The 21647-nt window shown below is 51.0% G+C and overlaps 1 protein-coding gene across 1 annotated transcript in view; it reads right to left on the bottom strand.

Moving 5' to 3' along the window:
• Window positions 1-21647, bottom strand: part of LOC109310430 (RNA-binding Raly-like protein) — a 43565-nt gene that overhangs the window by 14603 nt on the left and 7315 nt on the right. Inside the window, exon 2 of the mRNA XM_019535546.1 lies at window positions 13112-13190. Within this exon, the coding sequence (XP_019391091.1) occupies window positions 13112-13190 (79 nt within the window). The remainder of the gene's footprint in view (window positions 1-13111; window positions 13191-21647) is intronic.

Below are 21647 nucleotides of genomic sequence, written 5' to 3'. Positions count from 1 at the left end.
CACACACACACACACACACACACACACACACGAGACTGCTTCTTTCCCCCAAGAACCTACAGCCTAGAAATGAGGAGGAAGTCAAGGCTTAGGGAAGGGAAGCAATTTGACCAGGGTCAGCCAATAGGTCAGGGGCAGAGTCAGAAACAGAAACCAGGACACCCGAGTCCTTGTCTAGCCCCTGCCCGCATGCACTAGGCCACAACATGTAGAAGGAGTCTGCTCATCCTCTGAGACCGACTCATTCTGCAATGCCAGTTAGCTTGCTGTACCTCGGCTTCCTCAGAGATAAAATAGGCATCAGCAATAGAGAGGTAGCATGAGTGACTTCAGGGAATTTTTCTATCTCTAGTTTCTCTGTGTCAGATACACACCCATTCCCTGGGGACCTGGGAAGCAGCTTTAAAAACAGGGAGGAGGGAAGGAACATTTCAGCCTTTCATTTTATATGGCCAAAATCCTATGTGGATAATTAGGATCCTTCTGTGAGGTCACCTACTGATTGATGCATTATAGCGAGTGACCACCTCAGAACATCCTGCTTAATTATAGCTCAGTAGGCACATCTACATGTGGGCTTTAGTGCTCAGTAGCCTATATTACTGTGCATTAAAGCACCGCATAAAAAAATGCAAATACACTAATGCACAGTAAAATAGGCTACTGCGCATTAATAGTCACTAAAAAAAAAGTGCACTTTTGCTACTGTGCATTAGGGCAGCTTAATGCACATTTATTTAGCACCTCACACTGGAGGTACTAAATTTAGTGCACGTTAGGAAAAGCTCATTAATGCACATGCAGACTTACTCAGCATGTTGGTAAAAGCAGCCTCTGCTCTCCTACAGCTGTAGGGGGTGCCATCTCTATACACTAGTTGGGGGACTACTGAAGGAGCTGCAACATGGAGTTCTGGGAGCAAGGCACAATACTGCATGGGACTTACCTCCCCTCTCCCTGTGTATTATACCTATAAATGCTATTTCCGGGGTGAGGGAGTGGGGAGGGTTGGGTAAGGACATACTTTAGGCCACATGCTTCTGAAGACAATAAGAGCTGGCATGCCCTGGCCAGGAAGAACACTGGAACCCATGAAGGCAAGCATTCTAAAATAAGATGCATGACACGCCGTTTCCACGTGCCCCCATAGTGTAGCTGGGAAATGAAAACAATGGCTATAAACTCAGTCAGGGATCTGAGAAGCCTTCACTTCAGAGGCTGCAAAACCACATGCCCCAGGGACGATGAGTCAAGGGCATTCTGTCCCTGCTCTGATTGCCATTAGAAAATGGAGCTGTTCATTTCTCACTGCTTCTTTTCACTCTCAAGGCCCTTCATGACCTATCCCCAGCCTGCCTATCATCTCTTACATCAACTCCTGCCTCCGGTCAGCCCATAATGCTATCCTCCACTGCCTACTTATTAAGCTGCCAAAGAGACTCTTTATAACTTTCTCTTATGCTGCCCTTCTCTCTGGGAGGCCATCCCTCCAAAGATCTCCACAGTCACCTTACTGTCCTTCAAATCTCTCCTTACAGCCCTCCTTTGCTTTGATGTCTATGAAGAACTTGATTATGGTTGGGGTGCTGATGTCCTGAGCCTACTGCCTCCTCCTGGCCGTCACTGCCTCACTGCTTCCTTGTACTTACCTATCTGTCTATCCGCTTCCACCTATTGTCCCCTGTCACAGACTGTCATCTCTTTAGGGTAAGGACTATCTTTCTGTTCTGTTTACATCTGTCACAGTGGTATCCTGGTGCATGACTGGACTCATAGACAAAAACATCAAATGGCAGTTCCAAGCACTTCCAGCAGAGGCAGGAAACACACGTTCACTACAATCTGTAAGGGAAATTTCCCAAAAGAGGGAAATATTTTAACCAGGACTGGGTCAGATCCAAACACTATTGAGCTCACAGATCCAGATCCAAACTCCCCTGTATCTATAATGGACCAACACCAAGCCCCAGGTATGGCAACCCCAAGTCCTGAGGCCATATGGACAAGGCACTCCAATTCCAGGATTAATAAAAGGTGGCAAGCAGGAAAGTCCACACAGTGCCAGTGACCAGGGGTTCTTCAGCTCATTCATTCTGCAGACCACAGCATAAAAGAAGCGTCCTCTTCCTACATGGATGCACCTCCTCCTAGCTCCAGTTCTCTCCTGCTGAGCAGACTCCTGCCACAGGTGGAAGGTCCTCCCGCATCCTCACACCAGCTCCCAGAACATCTTGTGAAATCCACCATGAGCCAATGAAGACAAGCAAGCATGAAGGAGTGGGAAGAGCTCTCCCAGGTGCACAGTCACAATTCTGCATTAGGTGCTGACATGTGAACCCTGATGCTCCTTCTAATCTCTTCCTCCTTGTCCACCAAGACCCAAGTAAAAGCTGGGTACTGCCAGTCACCGAGCAGATGTGCTTGCAAGGAGCACCAAACCCATAGGACCATTTCTGGATGGTGTCTCCGAGCTGCAGCCCAACTGGGCACAATGGGGCAACATAGCACTAGTAGGGTATTTGGGCATGAAAAAGGTGAGAGATATCAGACCAAGACAGTGTGGGAGAGAAAGCCAGGATGGAGACTCAGCCTAGCTGGTGCCAGCTCCTTTCATCCCAAAATGCTTTGGGAATGGAAGATGGAGGGATGTCTGTGCCTATGAAACAGGGGGCTTTCTTGGGGGCTGATTTTCCAGTGGCCCGCTCACCTGTTTCTGGGCTAACCACCCGCTTTCTCACGCACCATGCCTCATTGTTAATTAATGAATTGATGTTGCTTAAGTGGGAGGCTGCCCATTTCTCGCCCCAGTGCCAGGGAGGGCTATCTGTGGCTCTGTTCCTTCCCAACACTGCAGCCCAAGTCTCGCAGATGGCATCCAGATGTTATCCATATCACCGGCCCTACACTGGGCCCCAGAATCCTACTAGCTGGACCTCACTTAGATCCCTCCGTTCAGGCAGCCTAGTCTGCCTCCATTCCTGGCTGCAGAGCTCCCTGAACTGCTTCCGCCTTACAGGTGTGGTCCCCCTGGGACCTTGGGCTCTACTAGCCCTGGCCAACCTCCAGGCTAGTCAGGACCCCATCGGCTCTTGGGGCGTCCCTCGCGGTTGGCCCCTTGGCCCTTTGACCCTTCTGGTCCTGGCCCCAGCTTGGACCAGTCAGGGGATGTCAAGACAGGTTAAGAGAGTATGGTCCAACTCTCTCTCCCTCTGGGGTCCACCTTCTAGACCCTACAAAGGGGGTAACCCACCCAGTTGTGAGGACTAGGGGTTAAGGTACCCTAACCCGCCTTTCACTGGGGTGGTAACTGGCCTGGCATTTCCTGGGGGCTCCTGCACCACTGAGAGCCCCACCAGGCCACCCACTCCCAGCAGGGTGCAGTTCTAGATCATGCCCAGGACCAGGAGCCTCTAAACCATCCCCTACAGCTCCTGCCTTACCTCCAGCCGATACCAGCAGCTCCGCAGCCAGGCAATGTTGTTACCTGGCCTTCCAGCAGCAAAATGCCCTGTTTATACAGGCAGCCCTGAATCTAAAATGGCTGCCCTCATCAGGCATCTGCCAGCTGTTGTCTTCTGGCCCAATGTCTGCTGGTCCCCTCTGACTACTTTGTAACAGGCCACTAGATCCCCCCTCAGCCTTCTCTCGTGGAGGCTGAACAGGTTCAGGTCCCGTAGCCTGTCCTTGTAGGGCCTGCTCTGCTGTCCCTGGATCATGTGGGTGGCCCTCCTCTGGACCCTCTCCATGTTGTCCACATCCCTCCTGAAGTGTGGCGCCCAGAACTGGACGCAGTACTCCAACTGCGGCCTGACCAGTGCCACATAGAGGGGGAGGATCACCCCCCTGGACCTGTCAGCCCATGTTCATTTTGGCATCAATGATGACTCCAAGATCCTTTTCTGCCTCTGCACTGACAAGAAGGGAGTTCCCCAGCCTGTAGGTATGCTGCTGATTCTTCCTCCCCAGGTGCATCACCTTGCACTTGTCAGTGTTGAAACCAATCCTGTTCTCATCTGCCCACCCCGGTAACCTGTCTAGGTCTGATTGCAGCCTGCCCCTCCCTTCTACCATGCCCACTTCTCCCCACATCTTAGTGTCGTCTGCAAATTTGAACAGGGTGCTTTTTACCCCCTCATCCAAGTCGCTGATGAAGATGTTGAACAGTGCAGGCCCGAGGACCGAGCCCTGGGGGACCCCACTGCCCACATCCCTCCAGGTCGAAAAGGACCCATCCACCACCACTCTCTGGGTGCGGCCCTCCAACCAGTTGGCGACCCATTTGACTGTGTAGGTCTTAATGAGAACAGGGTGAGAGACAGTGTCGAAGGCCTTCCGAAAGTCCAGGAAGACTATATCCACTGCTACCCCTGCATCTAATGATTTGGTGACCTGGTCGTAGAAGGCCACCGGGTTGGTCTGACAGGACCTGCCTCTAATGAACCCGTGTTGGTTGCCCCTAAGCATAATCTCCCCTGCTGGTCCCTCGCAGATGTGCTGCTGGATAATTCTGTCAAAAAGCTTACCCAGGACTGAGGTAAGACTAACTGGCTTATAGTTTCCCAGGTCCTCCTTCCTCCCTTTTTTGAAGATGGGAACCACATTGGCCCTCTTCCAGTCCTCTGCCACCACACCAGAGCACCAGTCCCTCCAGAAGTTCCCTGACTAGATCCTCCCTGACCCTTGGCCTGGGTGCACCTCCCCTGGGGCCTACGGGGGTCCCGGTGGGGGTGGGGCGACCTGGTCCCTGCTCAGAAAAATGGAGGCAAAGAAATTGTTAAATAGGTTAGCTTTGCTGCCTCGTGCAATGACCAGATTTCCTAGCATGTCCTGCAGAAGCCCATTACCTTGTTTTTACCCACTATGTATTTAAAAACTTCTTGTTGTCCTTGATCCGAGAAGCCAGTCCCAGTTCCAACTGCGCCTTGGCCTCCCTGACCACCCCCTGCAGCCCTGAGCAACAGAGGTATAGTCCTCCCTGGTGGTGGGTTAAGTGCACTGGTGTTCAACCTTTTGGCTCCACAGGCCAAAGGAGTGGCCTAAAGCCCACCTCTGGGCTAAATCAGGCCCTGGGCCTGGCACCACTCTCTCATGGACCTCCATGCCAGGATTGGGCCCTGGGAGCCTGGAGCCACCCCTCCCACTCACTACATGCCAGGTTTGAGTCCCAGGGGGCCAGTACCACCCCCTCCAAACCCCAACACTGGGATTGGACCATGGAGCCTGGTGCCACCCCTGCCCAGCCCTGAGCTCTGGGTGTTTGATCCAGTGTGCAGGACCCAGGGCTCCCCATGGGTCTGAAGATTTGGCAGCAAGGAAGCAGTGCCACCACACTCCTCCCGCCAAATATCCAGACCTGTGGAGAGGTCTATGGGCCAGATGACAAGGTGCTGTGAGCCAGAGGTTGAGCACCCCGATCTAGTGGTTTGAACAGAGAACCAGAAACCAGGGGACTGAGTTCTGTTCTTCATCCTGTGCTCTGTCTGTGTAAGCTTGGCAGACAAGTCACTTCCCTTCTTCAGGCCTCAGTTTCCTCACTTGTAAAATGGTGATAAATGATTCTGGCCTTCACTCACATTTCTACTCGAGGGCAGCTCTATAGGTGCCAAGTGCTATTGCACTGACACTGAGCCAGGACACCATGACCCAAAGTCCCACAGGGATCTTTAATAGGCACCAGCTGGTATGATCTTGTCCAAGACATGGCATCATCATCACCCCCTAATGAGCAGAGCACCATTTCTACAATCATGGACAACGCTTCCGAGGGACTCCCACACTAGCATACTCCAGCCTGGAAACAGGAGAACACAGCCTGGATAGGGACCGCCGGTCTGTAGCAGTGGCTGGCCTGTTCCAGACCTGAGAAGCATCAAGCAGTGACCAAGTGTACTTTGTGGGCAGAGGGAGCATTTGGATCCCTCGCTTGCTCTGAGCACATGGCTGGCTCAGGCTCATAGGACTATGGTATTGGAGGCCATGGTGTTTTAGAGGGTTTCCAGAATGATTCACATTGGTCTGACAGACAACAATAGCAACAGCCCTCCTTTTAAAGGCACAGCTGTGGGCAGCTCTTTGGCAGCAGAGGGAAGAGCAGCTGCCAGGAATGCAGGAAACGCTGTCCCTGATGCTATTGTTTGCACCTGGAGTTATTTTGGGACTCTTTGTTCAGGCCAGTCTCTTTTCCAAGTTTCCAACACTGTGATCCACTGCTTCTCTCTCTCTCCAAGCTGTTCATATAGGGACAATCAGTCCTTTGGATCCAAGGCTATGACAAACAGCCCTACCAGGGTCACACCCCATTGCCCAGCCAATGCTATACAAACCAACTGAAAGAGCAGGAACACTTGCTCTTGTCCATGGAGCAGCATGGGAGAGGTCTGACCATTGCTCTTAGCTCTTCTTTTTTAGGCTAGAGTCCCAAAGGTAGCCGGCACAGCCCATGTCTACCTAGCCCTAGAAGAGAGCTTCTGATTTGCTGCTCTCAGCAAAAATATTTGTATCTTGGTTTATACCCAAAGCACCATTTTTTCAGTTTTTCCCGTTGAAAAAATAAAGAAATCCCAAAATTGAAAAGTGGTTTCAGGTTGAAGGAAACAATTTTTAAAATCAAATTAGGTTTTGGTTAATCTCAAACCAAAAGGTTTTTTAAATAATTCCCCCCACCCCAAAATGTAGCAGATATTGTGGTGAAACAATGTGGTGAATTTGGCATGAATTTGCATTCTGTTGGCCTAAATCTTTCAGTTTTTGACCTATAAAACCTTCTTCTGAAAACTTTTACTCAAGCCTGCTCCTGCATACTCAGAATGGATACACCATTCCTAACGACAGTGCTATCCAACTGGTAGCCTGCAGGCCACGCAGTCTGTGAAGTGTTAAGGTGTGCCCCTGGCATCAGAGGACAGGGCAGCATAGCAGCATGAGGAGCTGAGGGTGAATCTGGGGCTGCACCCAGGGAAGGGGGGGGGCAAGACAGGAATCAGGGCCGCGTGTGGATGTGGGAGGTTGTGCCCATGCATCGCAGCAGTGGAGATGGATGTCCACGTGGTAAGGTTGGTGCAGCCTGCACTGTGTGCAGCTCCTGGAGCATATGGCCACCAGAGCTAGAGACAGAAGTTACACATAAAACAATTTAAGGCTGCCAGTGGCACCTGTGGGTGGTTGCTGACCCTTGGTCAGCGCTCGCCACCCCTCCCCCCTGCCATTGACAGTGCCAGTGGAGTCTGCAGGAGCTCCCTGCTCACTGCTGCCGCACTCCCGCTCCTGCTGCCGCGCTCCCGCCACTGCCAGCGCAGCCATGCCCCCCAGCCGCCAGGGGCACGTGCTGTTCATGTTAATCTATGCAGTTTAAACTAACCTGCAAAGACTGATTCACCCTTGGGCTCTCTCACTGTCTGTACTTAGCCCAGGGGCCTGCTCTATAGCACATCCTCCTGAAATAAGCTGAGTGGATTCATAAATTTCATAGACATTAGGGCTGGAAGGGACCTTGGAAGATCATCCAGTCCAGCCCCCTGCCCCAGGGGCAGGAAGTCAGCAGGGCTCACAGGATCCCAGCAAGATAGTTAGATGAATGATTCTCAACTGGGGTGCTGTGAGATCTTTTCAAGGGTGATGTGGGATGCCACATAATAGTAGCACTATTGGTGTGCAAACACCTACACATGATTCACAAGATAAACCCAGATATTTCAAATAGAAATCTGTAATGTCAAAACCATTCTGATCTGTTGTGGGCTTTCTGAGTTCTTTGTAAGGGAAGTATTATTTTTTTGTAGTCATGAGATGTGTGAAAGCCAAGAGCTGGAATTTTCTGAAGGTGCCCTGAGTCTAAAAAGAGTGAGAACCACTTCTATACCAGAGTTGTTTAACTTCCTCATGGTCAGGGACAGTACACCCCACAAGCCATATGCTGTGGGGGCAGGCCCCTAGGTTTCCTCTTTTCCCCGCTGCACAGGAAGCATTGATGGTGTGTTGCTCCCCACCCTAGCACATGCTGTGGGATACATGGCTGCAGGGGCCTGTGGGCCATGTGCTGACCCCTCACAGGCTGCATGTGGTCTGCAAGCCATTAGTTGGACAGATCTGCTCCCTACCACCACCTATACTGACTCCAGCTAAGACAGACCTGGAGTCCCAGCCCTACACAATCATTCCCTCAGGCAATATCTGCCAGGAGAAGCTAGAACTGCACTAGCTGGGCCTGCCATCTTGCCCACTCTGAAACAAGTCCCTACAGAGCTTGCCACTTACACAAACAAAGCAAGGGCTATAGGGCTCCATCCTGGACTCTGTTGAGCACACTGACCCTGATTCTGCCAAGAACTTCAGCACATAAAGACATGGGTGACTGGTGCCTGCCAAGTCTGGGGGCCACACGCAGGCACTGCCGGAGCTGCCGGCAGGAGCCCTATGGGGAGGGCACGTGCCCCCCTTCCCCCACCCCCGTGCCCTCCCTATGCTCAAAGTGGGGTGAGCGTGCTGACGTTCCAATTACATCTGACACTGGAGTCAAGACAGAGAACTGTGAGGGCCAAAGAGACGGAGAAAGACGGGGGTGAGTGGGAGAGTGAGAATCCCTCAGGAACACTGCTTCTGGAGGGGCTCCATGGGACAGAGGGTTTGAAGCTGGCACATGTGGGTTGAATGGGATAATAGTGTCTAGAAAGAAGACACAGGAAGAAAGGATGGGGTGAAAAGATGTAAGTCTGGAAGGAGAGAAGGAAAAGACAGAGCGGGCAGACTGACTGAACATGAGCCAGAAAAAAAAGGGGAGGAGCTGGGAGTGCAAGACAGGGCTCTGGGGAGCACAAGACACAAGCTTCTACGCCATGGAGTCCCATCCCCTGCTTTCACAGGCAGCCATTTATCTGAATAGTCCTAAAAAATACCCACTGCTCCCCCTCGCACAGCACAAGAGCCAAGCACCCTGTGCAAACAAAACACACAACCCCTGACAGGGATAACACAAGGTTTGCCAACAGGACTATCAGCAGGGCACTGCCATCTCCCAGAGGGCGACATGCATAGGGTGTTCCCAGAGCCATGTCCTGCACCCCAGCAAGAACCTTTTCCATTTCCTACTCCAGGCGTGGGCCCATCATGGGGGTTGGAAATGACTTTGCCCTGACAACCCCAGCAGCCCACTGGTTTCAACTCCAGCTACAGAGATGGCCAGCAAGGATGTGCTGCTGAGAACTGGGCCCTTGTCCTAATAGAAGCACCATCAGGTATTGATCCCAGGAGCTAGCGAGCCCTAGTAGCATGCCAGATGGCAGTGCAGGGTCATGCTGGGGCCTCATCTATACTTATGTGCTTCTGCCATCCAAATATCCAAGGGCAGACAGCGGTTGCCAGTGATAAGCTGCTGAAGTGGGTACATCCTCCTGCTTTCCTGCCAGCTCCGCGCTACTCCTCCCGGATGCGGTGCCACCAGAGGAAGAAGTGCATCCTGGGAAGGCATGACTGCCAGAAGGACCATGGTAGGTCAACAGTGTCTACACATGCCTTCTGCTGGCTGCCACATGGTGGCAGAAGAATAAGTCCACTTGGCAGAGGTGTAACTGCTGGCTGAATGCAGGGTTGTGCAGAAGAGCTTTGGGCAGGGATGCCCTCCAAGCTGGGGCACTGCTGGCAGAACTTTGTAGTTGAGAGTAGGCCTGGGATATCTATTCATTCATCTTTGGGCAATACAAGCTCTTAATGTTAGTCAGGGGACATAAACTCTGCCGAAACCATAGTCACCAACAGAACTGCAGGTATAACCTGATTAGATGCATGCAGCTGCAGAGCCAGGCTTGAAAGTGGCTGCCTGAAAGGTCTTCAGGGAGTTTCCCACTAGGGAACCTAACAACTGTGGGGAGAAAGAGAGAGCAATTCCATCTGTTGAGTGATTAGATCAGAGCCAGCTGGCTAGGGCAGAGATGGGCAGAGCAGAGGCTTCCAGTGCAGTCGTAACTAGTGCTGCTCCCCTCTGCCAACTGCTCCCAGACCAGCCTCCCACTAAAATACCAGAAGCCAAATCATTTTCATTAACAGGCAAGAAGATAGTTAACTCCCTCACCAACTACTCTAACATACTGTTAGGACAGCAGAGCTTTTTGTAATCCCAGCACTGCATCTGCTTGGCAACTCATAGAGCATCAGTAAAAGAGGGCACGACCAGCCTGTCCTGAGCCCCCAGACCCTGCTTAAGGCTGTTGGCTAAATACAGACAACAAAAGCCTTGTTGTCCCATGAGCCTCTCCCCAAACCCAGCAAACAGACCTGTGTCCTTGACAGCGATGGAGCAGGCAACAGGAAGGGGGAAGAGCCTGCATCAAAACAACAGAACAATACAGCTTCCCAGGACAGAACACTCCTATGGACAGCTGGAGCTTCAGTGGTTCAGTGGTTGCATCCTTGCCAGGCACATGGGAGTCCTAGCTTTGATTCATGGGCATATGAGATCAAGTGCTTTTTTTTCCAAGTCCTTGCTTAGCTCAGCTTTGTGCTCCCAATAGTTTTAACTGCCAGGGATAGGTAAAGGTGATTGGTGCATGATGAAGGAATGGCACTAGGGTGGTCTCACCCAATAGGGGAAAGCTGGTGCTGTCATTCTTGGTGGACTGGCTAGCATTGAGCATGCTGATGGTCCAATCAAGCCTAATGAATCATGGAGAGGTCTGAGGTGCAGCGGCTCTCCTACACAGGCCACGTCTCCAAATTCCAAGACCCATGTTGGGTGTGCCAGCAGCTATGTCCCGAGAGCTGGTAGGTTCAGAGCATTCTCTGCCCTCGCTGACTTCAGCAAGTGTTGAAGTTGTTCAGCAGGCTCAGCTGCCTCCTGTAGGTCACTACTTTCTTGGGATTGCCTGAGTCCTGGGACCACAAAAGCTTTGTGAAGCAAGAGGTCAGTGAGATCTAATGAATAGAATGTGTGCCTGGGACATACGAGACCTGAGGTCAACAACTGGCCTTGCTACTGACCAGCTCTGTGGTCTTGGGCAAATCACTTTGCTTGGCTGAGGCTCCACTTTACCAACTATATCAGGAACAAAGGAACCTGTCTCGCTCTATAGAGAGCTTGGAATGAGAAGTGCTGTGTCTTCATGGGTGAGTGCTCAGAGGCAGCCTGCTGAGTGCTGAACTGTGCACCAGGGAGAGAAAGCAGCAGAAGTGGTACCTGTGTGGCCAGAAATGTCCTCCTCCTTACAATGCCCTCTCTGCCTCCTTCCCAGCACTCTCTTGCACTATCCCCATGGTAACAAACAGAGCAAATTAGTTCTACCAGATTATGCACAGGAGCTTTCTAACAAGTTGGAGCCCTGAATGAGCTCCAGTTGTCAAGCAGTGTCTCTTCCCACTCCTCAGACTGCCCTGCCTGTGATCCCAGGTCAGTGCCCAGGGGAAAGAGCTGACTTGTTGCAGTTTAATTGACAAGTTCAGTGGCTGCCCATCTTGCCTCTCTCCCCGCACGGAGCAGAGCCAGGCTGTGTTCCATTACTGCTCCGCTTAACAATTAGGCCTGCAAAAGGCAAGGTCTGTACATCTGCCCCTGCGTCAGGCACTCCGCTATGCTGCTTCCATGCTAATATGTGCATGCTGGGCTGGCAAACAGTAAGCAGAAATGGGCTCCAGGCCCAAATTTATACTCTCTTCAGGGAGGTTGAATTCTGGTTCAGTCCTGTTATATAAAGAAGGGCTGATACATGCAGAGAAAAGCCTGGGTGCAGACCCAGGAAGCTCCACCATCTTGGCAAAAGATCTAGAGTTTCAGGCTTGACCTTTAGTAAGGACCCATGTGTAAGCAGGGGGAAGGAGCAGTCTCAACACGCTCTGCCCCTCAGTGGGAAGAAACTCCATTACAGCAGGAGACCCTGCCCCAGGTACAAGCAGATGTGTCTGGCAGCCAAACCAACACAGGAGCCAATGACTGGTCAGCAAGGCTGGGCCTTTGAGGTGATTCAAAGCTTCTTTTCCTCACCTGCAGGTTAATACAGTTAGAAGTAGGCATTGGCAAACCTCTGGAGCTCTGGAACCATGAAATTACCACTGTATCACTGTCATCTGGAGACAGAAGTCCAAGATGACTGAGAATGCAATTTAGAGCAATCTGGAAATGCTTTGGATTTAGAGACCTCTAGATCTATAAAATGTTCTTGAGATAGTTTAGAAGTGCATCTGGTCTCAGAAGCTTCTTCTCCCCTGGGGGCTGTGAAAATGAGCAGTAATTGCTGCACCCAGCTGGATATTGAAATGGGAGTGAGATCCCTTCACCCCCAGCCCCAAGGGGATGGAAGCATAAGGCAAAGGCTCTCTATGCTCTCCTCCATATGGTACATGCCACTGTGAGGGAATTCCTGAATATTCCTCAGTTCTACCTGGGATGGTTTCCTGAGACGGCAAATATCTCTAGGGAATTAGTTAAAGGCTGAAGCCTGAGTTTCACTGCATTATTTACAATGCAAATTAATTTTCAGAGCTACTGAGTCAATGAGCCAACAGTTTTGGGACCACTATGGAAAGCATCATGTGAAGATGACTGGGAAATAAATGTGAAAGCACCCAAAAGACACAGGCTCATCTCTTATAGGCCCTTTATTACTTGGATCCTCTGCCCACTAGAGGGGCAGGACCAACAGAGATGAGTGCAGAGGAGCATGGGTATGAGGTTTAAAACAAAATGAAGCTGAGTCACCTCAGCAGCAGGCTTAGCCATGCTGAAAGCTATGACAGTATCCATTCACCTGGGGCTTCTGCTTTCATGTGGCTTGAGCAGAGACATCATCAGAGGTCCAGCACAGAGTGCCGAACCTGAACACGCTACAAGCTAAGGGCCAGGGTGTGAAGTGGTAGATTGGCAAGGGGTCTGGGACACTATAACTGGAGGATCTGAAGTTTGGGGCAGGATCTGGCCTGGTGAACAACAAGAGAAAGGCTATGGAGGGAAGGAAGAGTCTGTTGGGAGAGTGGTCTTACCTGGACTGAGCCTCCAGACTTTGTGAGGCTCATTTGACACTACTCATGATAAACTTCAGGCCCAGAATGAGCTCCCCGCAGGACACAGCCTGCCCCTGGTCCCTTCCCCTTCCCCCATTCCAACGAAGCATTACATGCAATGCAGACTCACTGGTAGAAGGTGCTGCCATGCTGCCTTTTCTGCCCAGGCCTGGCTCGGCTTGGCTTGGGTTCTCTGGCCATGTCCAAATCTAGGGAAAGAGAAAGCAGGGGGGTGACTGACACACAGCTGGGAGAACAGCAGATGAAGTAGGAAGGAAATGCTAATAGAAGACAGAGAAAGGAGAAATGAGGGGAAAACAGCTACAGTAAAAACTGCATTAACCGGTATTTTACTAACTGGAATACTTTATTAACTGGAAATTAATAGATCTGCGTGGGGCAGAGAGGGCTGCTGCTGCGGGCTGGGGCGAAGCAGTGCCGAGCTCTTCCCGGCGGGGGTGGCCAAGCTCCAAGCAGGCGTCAATGGCACTGGGACTGGCCCACCTTGCTGTCTGGCCCACTCAGTGGCGGGATGCACTTGACACTGCACTGTGCCACACTGCACCGCTTTTGAAGCAGTAGCAGTGAGGTGCAGAGGCAGGGAGCAGAGCCCAGCCTGCAACTGTAGCCCACTTTTGCCTGTGCACAGATAAAAGTAAGTAGATAAAAAGAAACTTACCTGCCTGCTGGGCCAGCTGTGATCCTGGCTGTGCAAGGTATAGCTCTCAGATAACCAGAATTTTTAGATAACTGGCACCTTCCTTACCCCACTCATGCAGGATAACAAAGCTTTTACTGTGTATATTGCTGCAGAGCAGAGTTTTCAAAAAATATCTCAGGGAGTCAGGCATCCAACTTCACTGGTTCCTTCCAATTCCCTTATGTGCTCTGAATATGTTTCTTATTGTTTTTAAAGGCTCCCATCCCCTTCCAAAACAACATGACACATAGGAAACAAGAACTAGAGGGCTACCAATGGATTGCACAGATGGTTTTTAGGACTAATCTAGCATGTCATACTTCAAAGACTTTTACTAACAACCACTAACTAATCCCCTCAGCCCCACACTGAGGTCAGCCTATGTTGTGATCTTTCTTTTATGAGGTTCAACAGTATGAGCTGGAACTTGACAACTTCAAACTAGAAATAAGGCACATGTTTTTAACATTGAGGGCAGTTAACTTCTGGAACAATTCACCAAGGACAGGGCAAATCCTTCATCTCTGTAAGCATTTAAATTAAGACTAGATGTTCTTCTGACAGATGTGTTCTAGATCCAACAGAAATGAGTTCAGAAATGTTCTGTGGCCTCAGCTATGCAGAAGGCCTGTCTAAATGATCAAACAGGTCCCCATTGAATGCATGATCCCTAATACTAGAAATATGGATTTGAAGGTACAGGGAGATTAGAGCCCATTTCCAAACCAGTTTCAGGTTTGGGAGACCTCAGTTCTTCATGCCTGATTTAAGGCCTTGTATATAAGATTATCGGAGGTACTGTGTCTCCACAGTATCCAGTGACTTCAGTTAGAGGTACCTGAAACCATTGAGAACCTGGTTTTAGGGTAGCCCATGTCAGAGACCACATTTAAAAATTCTGGACTAAATGCAAGTGGTGTCAGAGCCATGTGATGAACACATAGGGCGCATCCCCACAAGCAGGAACATGCATTTCCCTGGGAGCAGGGCAGGCCCTATGAGGAGAGGCTGAGGGGGGAATCTAGTGGCCATTTACAAACTAGTCAGAGGGGACCAGCAGGCATTGGGGGAGTCCCTGTTCCCCCAAGCACTACCAGGAGTGACAAGTAATAACTATCACAAGCTGGCAGAGGGTAGATTCAGACTAGACATCAGGAGGCGCTACTTCACTGTCAGGGCAGCTAGGGTCTGGAACCAACTTCCAGGTGAAGTGGTGTTGGCTCCTACCCTGGGGGTCTTTAAGACCAGGCTTGACAATCACCTTGCTGAGGTCGTTTGACCCCAGTACTCTTTCCTGCCATGGCAGGGGTCGGACTTGATGATCTTCTCAGGTCCCTTCCAACCCTACCAACTATGAAACTATGAAAAAATCACAGCGGCACATATTTGTGCCACTGCTACTTGACCCTGAACATGCTCCTGCATGCACACCTCTGGCATGTGGCAGATTGCCCCAGGTAGGGTAGGAGAGGCTGAAGTCAGTACTGGGCTGGTCCCAGCAGCCTCACCTTGGGTCCCGGGGGCCTCCCAGGGCTGTAGGAGCAGTGATCTGGGTACCTGGAGTGTAACTCTGGCCAGTCAGGCTCCAGTTCTGGGTGCACACACTGCAGCCATGTTCACCGCCCCACTTTTTTTGCTGCATTTTTTTACATACCAATTAGTTTCCAGTATCTAATTTTGCTTCCACCCTGCAAATGTGCAGTGTGAACAACCCTTTCAGATGCAGCACATACATTCTGCATCACCCCAAAAGCCTTTGAGGCACCACAGAGCGCATGTGCATGCTCATTTGGATGACCCCATAAGGTCAGCCACTGTTCCAGGCCCCTGTCCCAGCCTCTCAACAACACACCATCCAACATGCTGCTTTTTACTAAAGAGACATAGCTTACCACAGGCATTGCCATCCTGTGTCACCTACGCATCTGTCCTCCAGATCCTTCAACAGACACCAAAAACACCCATGTTCTGTATGACCAGGGTTTCAGTTTATGTCTTCTCTACACATAGCCACATTTCCACATGCCTTGAGGCACAGTAAGCAGGTAAGGGAACAACTATGCCATAAATTGGTTCCTAGATTCAGCTACAGGTAGAGTATAGACCAGGGCCAAGAGAACACAAGAGCACCTATGATATTGGTAGTATTTATATTATATTAAGGGATATGAACCCATTCAAGTACTAGGCCCAAAGAGCTATATGCCATACAGCCTACACAAGATACCCAGGGTGGAAGTGAAAAGAAATGACATAGCCCCCTGAAACAACAGAGGGACCAGACAGAAGCAGAATGGAGTTCCCACACTGGGACTGGTACACACTGCCAAGAGGACTTTGAGGACCGTACACAGTCAGAAACTTGCTTTGGCATCCTTTCCACAAGGTGATCATAGCACCCCCATTTCCACATTATGGCACTGACCAAATGCTCACTTAGACAAAAAAAGGGGCCTACTTACTGACTGACCAAAACTACAACCGGAAGAACACCATGCTTTCTTTGAGGTTTTCCAACCAAACAAACGCCCAAAGGGTTAATTTCACAAGGGCAGAGGCATTTTTGCATCAGGGGTTTTACACAGCCAGAAGCCACAGGATAACACCCTATGCTCTAACCACAGCTGTGCTCTCATTGCACGGCAAGCTTTTTGCTTTCAGAGGGTGCTGCTATGGCAGGGGTGGGCAAAATGGTGGATCCGGCCAGTAGCCAAACCCCATTTCCCAGCAGCCCCTGCCCGTGTTGCTGTGGCTGGTTTCCATGGTGACCCCAGAAATGGTGGCACAACGACAGAACAGGGTTTCCATGGAGACCCACCCCAACAGCATCCTGGGTGCTGCAGGGCTGAGAGATGCTCCGGGGCTAGGGATGGGATCTTGTGTGGTGCACAACCCTGCTCAGGGCATGTGGGCAGCAGATCTCAGCTTTGTCCCAGCTATGGACCACACTGCCACTGCTGCAAGATCCCAGCCCCAGAGCAGCTCTCTACCCAGCAGCATGCCTTGCCAGGGCTGCTGGGGCCAGTCTCCATGGAAACCATGGCCAGTCTCCATGGCTGTCACAGTGCCACCACTCCTGGGGTCTCCATGGAAACCAACAGCAGCAACACTGCCAGGGGATGCTGGGAAATAGAGTCCGCCGTAGGCACAATTCAGCCTGTGGGCCGAATTTTGCCTGCCCCTGTGCTATGGGAATTAGCGATTGGTCTACAGTACACATTGGCTGAGCTGTAAGCCCTGCCTGCATGACACAGACATTTAGACATTAGGGCTGGAAGGGACCTCGCGAGATCATTGGGTCCAGCCCCCTGCCTAAGGGGAAGGAAGTCAGCTAGGGTGCTTACACCACTTCTTGGGGGAGTCTATTCCAGACTCTGGAGACTCAGACGGTAAAGAAGTTTGTCCTTGTGTCCAGTCTAAAATGGTTTTCCAGCAGTTTGTGACCATTAGACCTTGTCTTCTCTTGGGGAGACCTGGTGAACAGACGTTCTCCCGGTTCCTGATGCCCATCCCTTATGTACTTGCTAGGCAACTGCCCATCAAGAATGATGGGGTGGGGGGCGGGGCCGGCGTGCCATCACCCCACACCCTGTGCTGCCACTTTTCAGCTCCTCCCCCCCTCATGGCTGGACACCATCATGGTGGGGGGCATGCAGGGACAGAGCTTCATGTCTGGCCCTGCCCCTGCTTTTCAGCTGGTCAGAGGAGGGGGGGAACAGGCCTGAATCCCCCACCCTCCCCTTTGAGGCTGGCCACCATCATGGGGGGAGAGGTGCGTCGGGACAGAGCCCTGTGTCTGGCCTCACACCCTGCTCTCAGCTGGTGGGGGGAGGGGGAAATGGGCCTGATCCTCCCACCCTCTGCCTTCATGGCCAGCTGCCATCATGGGGGGCAGGGTGGGCACAGGGATGGAGCTCTGCGTCTGGCCTTGCCCCGTTTCTCGGCCGGTCAGGGGAGGGAGGGAATGGACCTGTACCCCCACCCTCCCCAACCGCTGCTTTGGGGCCAGGCCCGCTCTCCCCACCCTCCTCCACTGCCACTGCCTGCAGGGGGTGGGACCAGGCCAGCTGTGCTGCCCTCCCCTCTCTATCCCCTATGTCCACACCATCTCCTGTAAGAATGTTCTTGGAGCAGTCTGATTGGTTGTTTTAGTCAGCCAATCAGAGTGTGAATAAAGCATTAAGGATGGCCAGACAGATAGACTAAGGCTTTTATACAATATTAGAATAGGCTGCCATCAAACCACCCCTGAGCCTTTGCTTCTCCAGGCTGAAGAGTCCCATGCCTCTCAGCTTCTCTTCATAAGGCCTGTTCTGTTGACCTCTTATCATGAGTGTGGCTCTCCTCTGGACTCTCCCAAGCTTCTCCACATACTTTCTAAAGTGTGGAGCTCAGAACTGGATGCAGTACTCAAGCTGCAGCCTCACCAAGGCTGAGTAAAGTGGAAGGATGACTTCTTGGGTCTTGCTTGACATGCATCGGTAGACACAAGACAGAGTTTTGTTTGCTTTGCTGGCTGTGGCATCGCATTGGTGACTTATGTTCATTTTGTGGTCAATCATGACCCCCAAACCTCTTTCAGTCATAGTGCTAGTGAGAGTAGCACTGCCGAGTCTATAGGTATGATGTGGGTTTTAGCATTCTTGGATACATTCCATCTGGACCAGCTGACTTGTGGATGTCCAGGCTCCCAAGCTGTTCCCTCACAAGATCTTCTCCAATTATAGGCATATGATTGCCCTTATCCTGGTAGTCCTCCCAGGTAGGTGCCCCATCACAGGCACGATGGGCCCTTACACAGCAGGGAGGAGTGAGAGCCAGCGGGGTGTAAAATCATTTTAGGTTGGCATCTCCTACCCTGAACCCCAAATAAGACCGCCGCTTCCTGCATGGGCATGTCAATGCTGTACTTCAGGAGTCCCCAAAGGGTTTTAAAAGGGTCTGAGGGGTGCAGAGTCTGAAAAGGCTCCAGTGTGGTCATCAGAAATGCTGCCCCAACTCCTCCACACTGGGCGCATTTACACAAGACACTGACTGCACAGTATCCTGATAATACTGTACAGTAGCATCAGATGGCAAAACCTGTGCTGAGACTCTACTGTGCAGTAGTATTAGGCTACTGTACAGTAGTGTCACTTAAAAGGCGTTTGCCGGCACTACTTCTCAGTAATTCTAATTATTGTGTATGTATTTAGTACTTGTTTGTACAAGTCCTAAATAAATGCACAGTAACCACTGCTTAGTGTCTCATGTAGGCACACCCACTGAGTCACACTTATCTGTAATTTCAGTGGCAGGATACTGGCAGTGCCACTGTCCCTTCTTTTTCCCCATAACATGCTGTAGGATGTGCCTGGCACTGTGCCTTGCAGTTGTGGTGTGTGAGGGTTTGGAGTTGATAATTTTTAAGGAATCTTTGGGTAAGTGGTTGCCTGCAAACAGGCACAGTGGCCCAGGGGACCCTTCCCAACCCTGCCTCAGAGCTCATCTCCTCCAGGGATACATGATTTGTTTACACAATCGCTGGCTTTGCCTAACAACTTAACTTCTGTCTGAGATCAGTCTAGAGGCTTCATTTATTTGCCCCAAGGGACCCCTCAGCTCCTCCACATATGACCTACATTGGTGGCCTGCTTCATAGCCTGGGGCACCAAAGGGAGACTCCTATGAAGTATCTTCCTCAACTGCCAGAGCAGATAGTGATTCAGTTTCCCATGACAGAAGTTACAGAAATCCAAAACCTTGCCTCACATTCCTTTATTGCTGTTGGACCATGTCATGGTGTGAGGTTTCCTGGGTGACCACTGCAGCAGGGAACCCCTACCCCAGCTACTGGCAGGAAGCAAGGGCGGGATGAAAGGAAGCAGCCTAAGGGACTGCAGCCTGCAGAAAGTTAGGGCTGAGCAGCTAATTAAAGGATTGAGAGCCTCTGTGGTGGATTTGGGATAGTAAATACCTGGACCCTGTTTTGCAGAGACCTAGGTGAGGTGACTGGAAGGATAAGTATTAATGGCCATATAAACTGAAGCACAGGGCTAGAAAGACAGTCTGAGTCAGATCTCAACAAATGTAGGAGCTGTGCAAGGACTAAGAGAGAAATTATGGGCCTGAGCTGAAGGAGAGGAGGAGACCACAGGTGTGGTGCCTGGGAGCCACTCCATGCTATGCGGCTAAAGCCCAGATACAGCCCTGTGAAGGGCTAAAGCCTAGGGAGAAGAGCTAAAGCCTGGGAAGGGCTTAATCCCAGGGAGGGCCAGGAGGCTCAGTCCAGAGCAAGAGAAGCGCAGAGAGAGAAAGAGAGAGAAACAAAGTCCTGCTCATGCTAGGGTGAGAAAATTGAACAGACCAGCACTGTGATGATGACTGAGCAGGGTAAAGCAAGGCACCAATGGCTGAACTTTGGTTCTCTGAAGGCAGCCTCCTAAAGTAGTACCAATTCAAACATCAAGGCATAGCAGGTGAGAGGGTCAAGGCTAAATTGGTAACTAGAGTAGGAGGCTGGAGGTGCATCCTGTTACGCTACCCAGTGTCAGCTTCAGTACTGTGGGCTGGAGCTGTGATGTTTTGAGAGTTTCATTAGGAGAAACAGGGACCAGTAGGTCTGGCACTGGCTGCAGACTTCAGAGACCTGGGTGCTACTCCTGCCAGAGACTTGTGAGATGCTGAGCAAGAAGCTTCCTCGCCTTGCACCTTCACTTTCCTTCCATCCCCTCTGTCAGTGTATGTTGTAACAGCTCTGGACAGAGGCTTTCTCTCCCTGTGCCTTGTGTGATAGGGTCTGATCTTGGTGGGAAATCTAGGCACTTCACTAGCAGCAATAATGTCCCAATCAAGGAGGGAAAGCATCCAGGTTTGAGCATGAATTCTGCCAAAGTTGTGCTTGGATCAGCATGATTTATCCTGGTTTAAAAGCCAAGCATCAGTCCAAGTAAAGAAGGCAGCTGGTCAACCCCGTTTGGACCCCATGAAACAAACTGGACAAGCAATCACAGCCTTCTTTGCTACAGCTCCATTGAAGCCTGCTTAAATACAGTCAGCAGTTCAGAGAGGGCTGTCTGGAAGGAGACAAACACAAGGCCCAGCCACATGTGACTTGCCTGCTGCCCACCTCTGCAACCTGGTAAAATAAAACCCTCTTTAGTGATGCTTCTGTCAAATGTGGCACATAGGGCCAGTGCAGCTGGCAAGGAGGCAATAATCTTTTAAACAACACCATCACCCCACTAATCTCAGCATAATGGTCACTGCCCGCTGCTCTCATGTACCAGCCCCAAGAGGCTAGGTGCCAGGAAGTCTCAGAGATTAGTGTTGGTCATGCAAAGAGCAAGAGCTAGCAAGTCCTCTGCCTGGGACAGAAAGAATGTGAGACAGAATTTTCCAAGTGGCAGGTCTGATGCTGGGCTGGTCGTGCCAGGAGCACAGTGATTCCATCAACTTGGCATCTGGATCTAACCTGTACCTCAGTGCTGACACTGTGCATCATCAGAATATCTTTATCACTGCACCCAAAGAACTGCACAGCTGCAGATCACACTGGCTTCACCATTGCTCTGTTCTCCTATGCAGCCCAGATGTAATGTCCTGCATACATCTGGACCTGGAATTTGGGATGGCTGACCTGAGGACCTTCCCAACACAAAGCCCAACTTCCTAGGATGGGGCAAGGAGAGCTGTCATTTTAGGCAGCTGTTGCTCTCTTAGATGCCAGATCTTTGGCCTGATAGTGAGTTCTTTTGCCATCACTTCTAGGCGGCCAGTGCTACATTGGTGGCCATTCCCCTGCTAGGCTTTAGATTCCTTGACCAGTGCAGCCTCCCCCACAGGGCATTCCCTTTGATCCTGTTGCACAACAGCTCCCTGTCACAGAGTCACCTGTTCATGAAGGACTCTAGTAATTCTCACAGTCCCAACTTCTGGGCTGTTTTGGCCATTTTTGGCAGTCATATCTGCAAATTTACATCTAATC

Source organism: Crocodylus porosus, unplaced genomic scaffold (genome assembly GCF_001723895.1).
Source record: "Crocodylus porosus isolate Cpor-Errol unplaced genomic scaffold, CroPor_comp1, whole genome shotgun sequence".
Classification (NCBI taxonomy): Eukaryota; Metazoa; Chordata; order Crocodylia; family Crocodylidae; genus Crocodylus; species Crocodylus porosus.
Note: the sequence above shows the minus strand (reverse complement) of the source record. Positions and strands in the feature narration are given on the sequence as shown.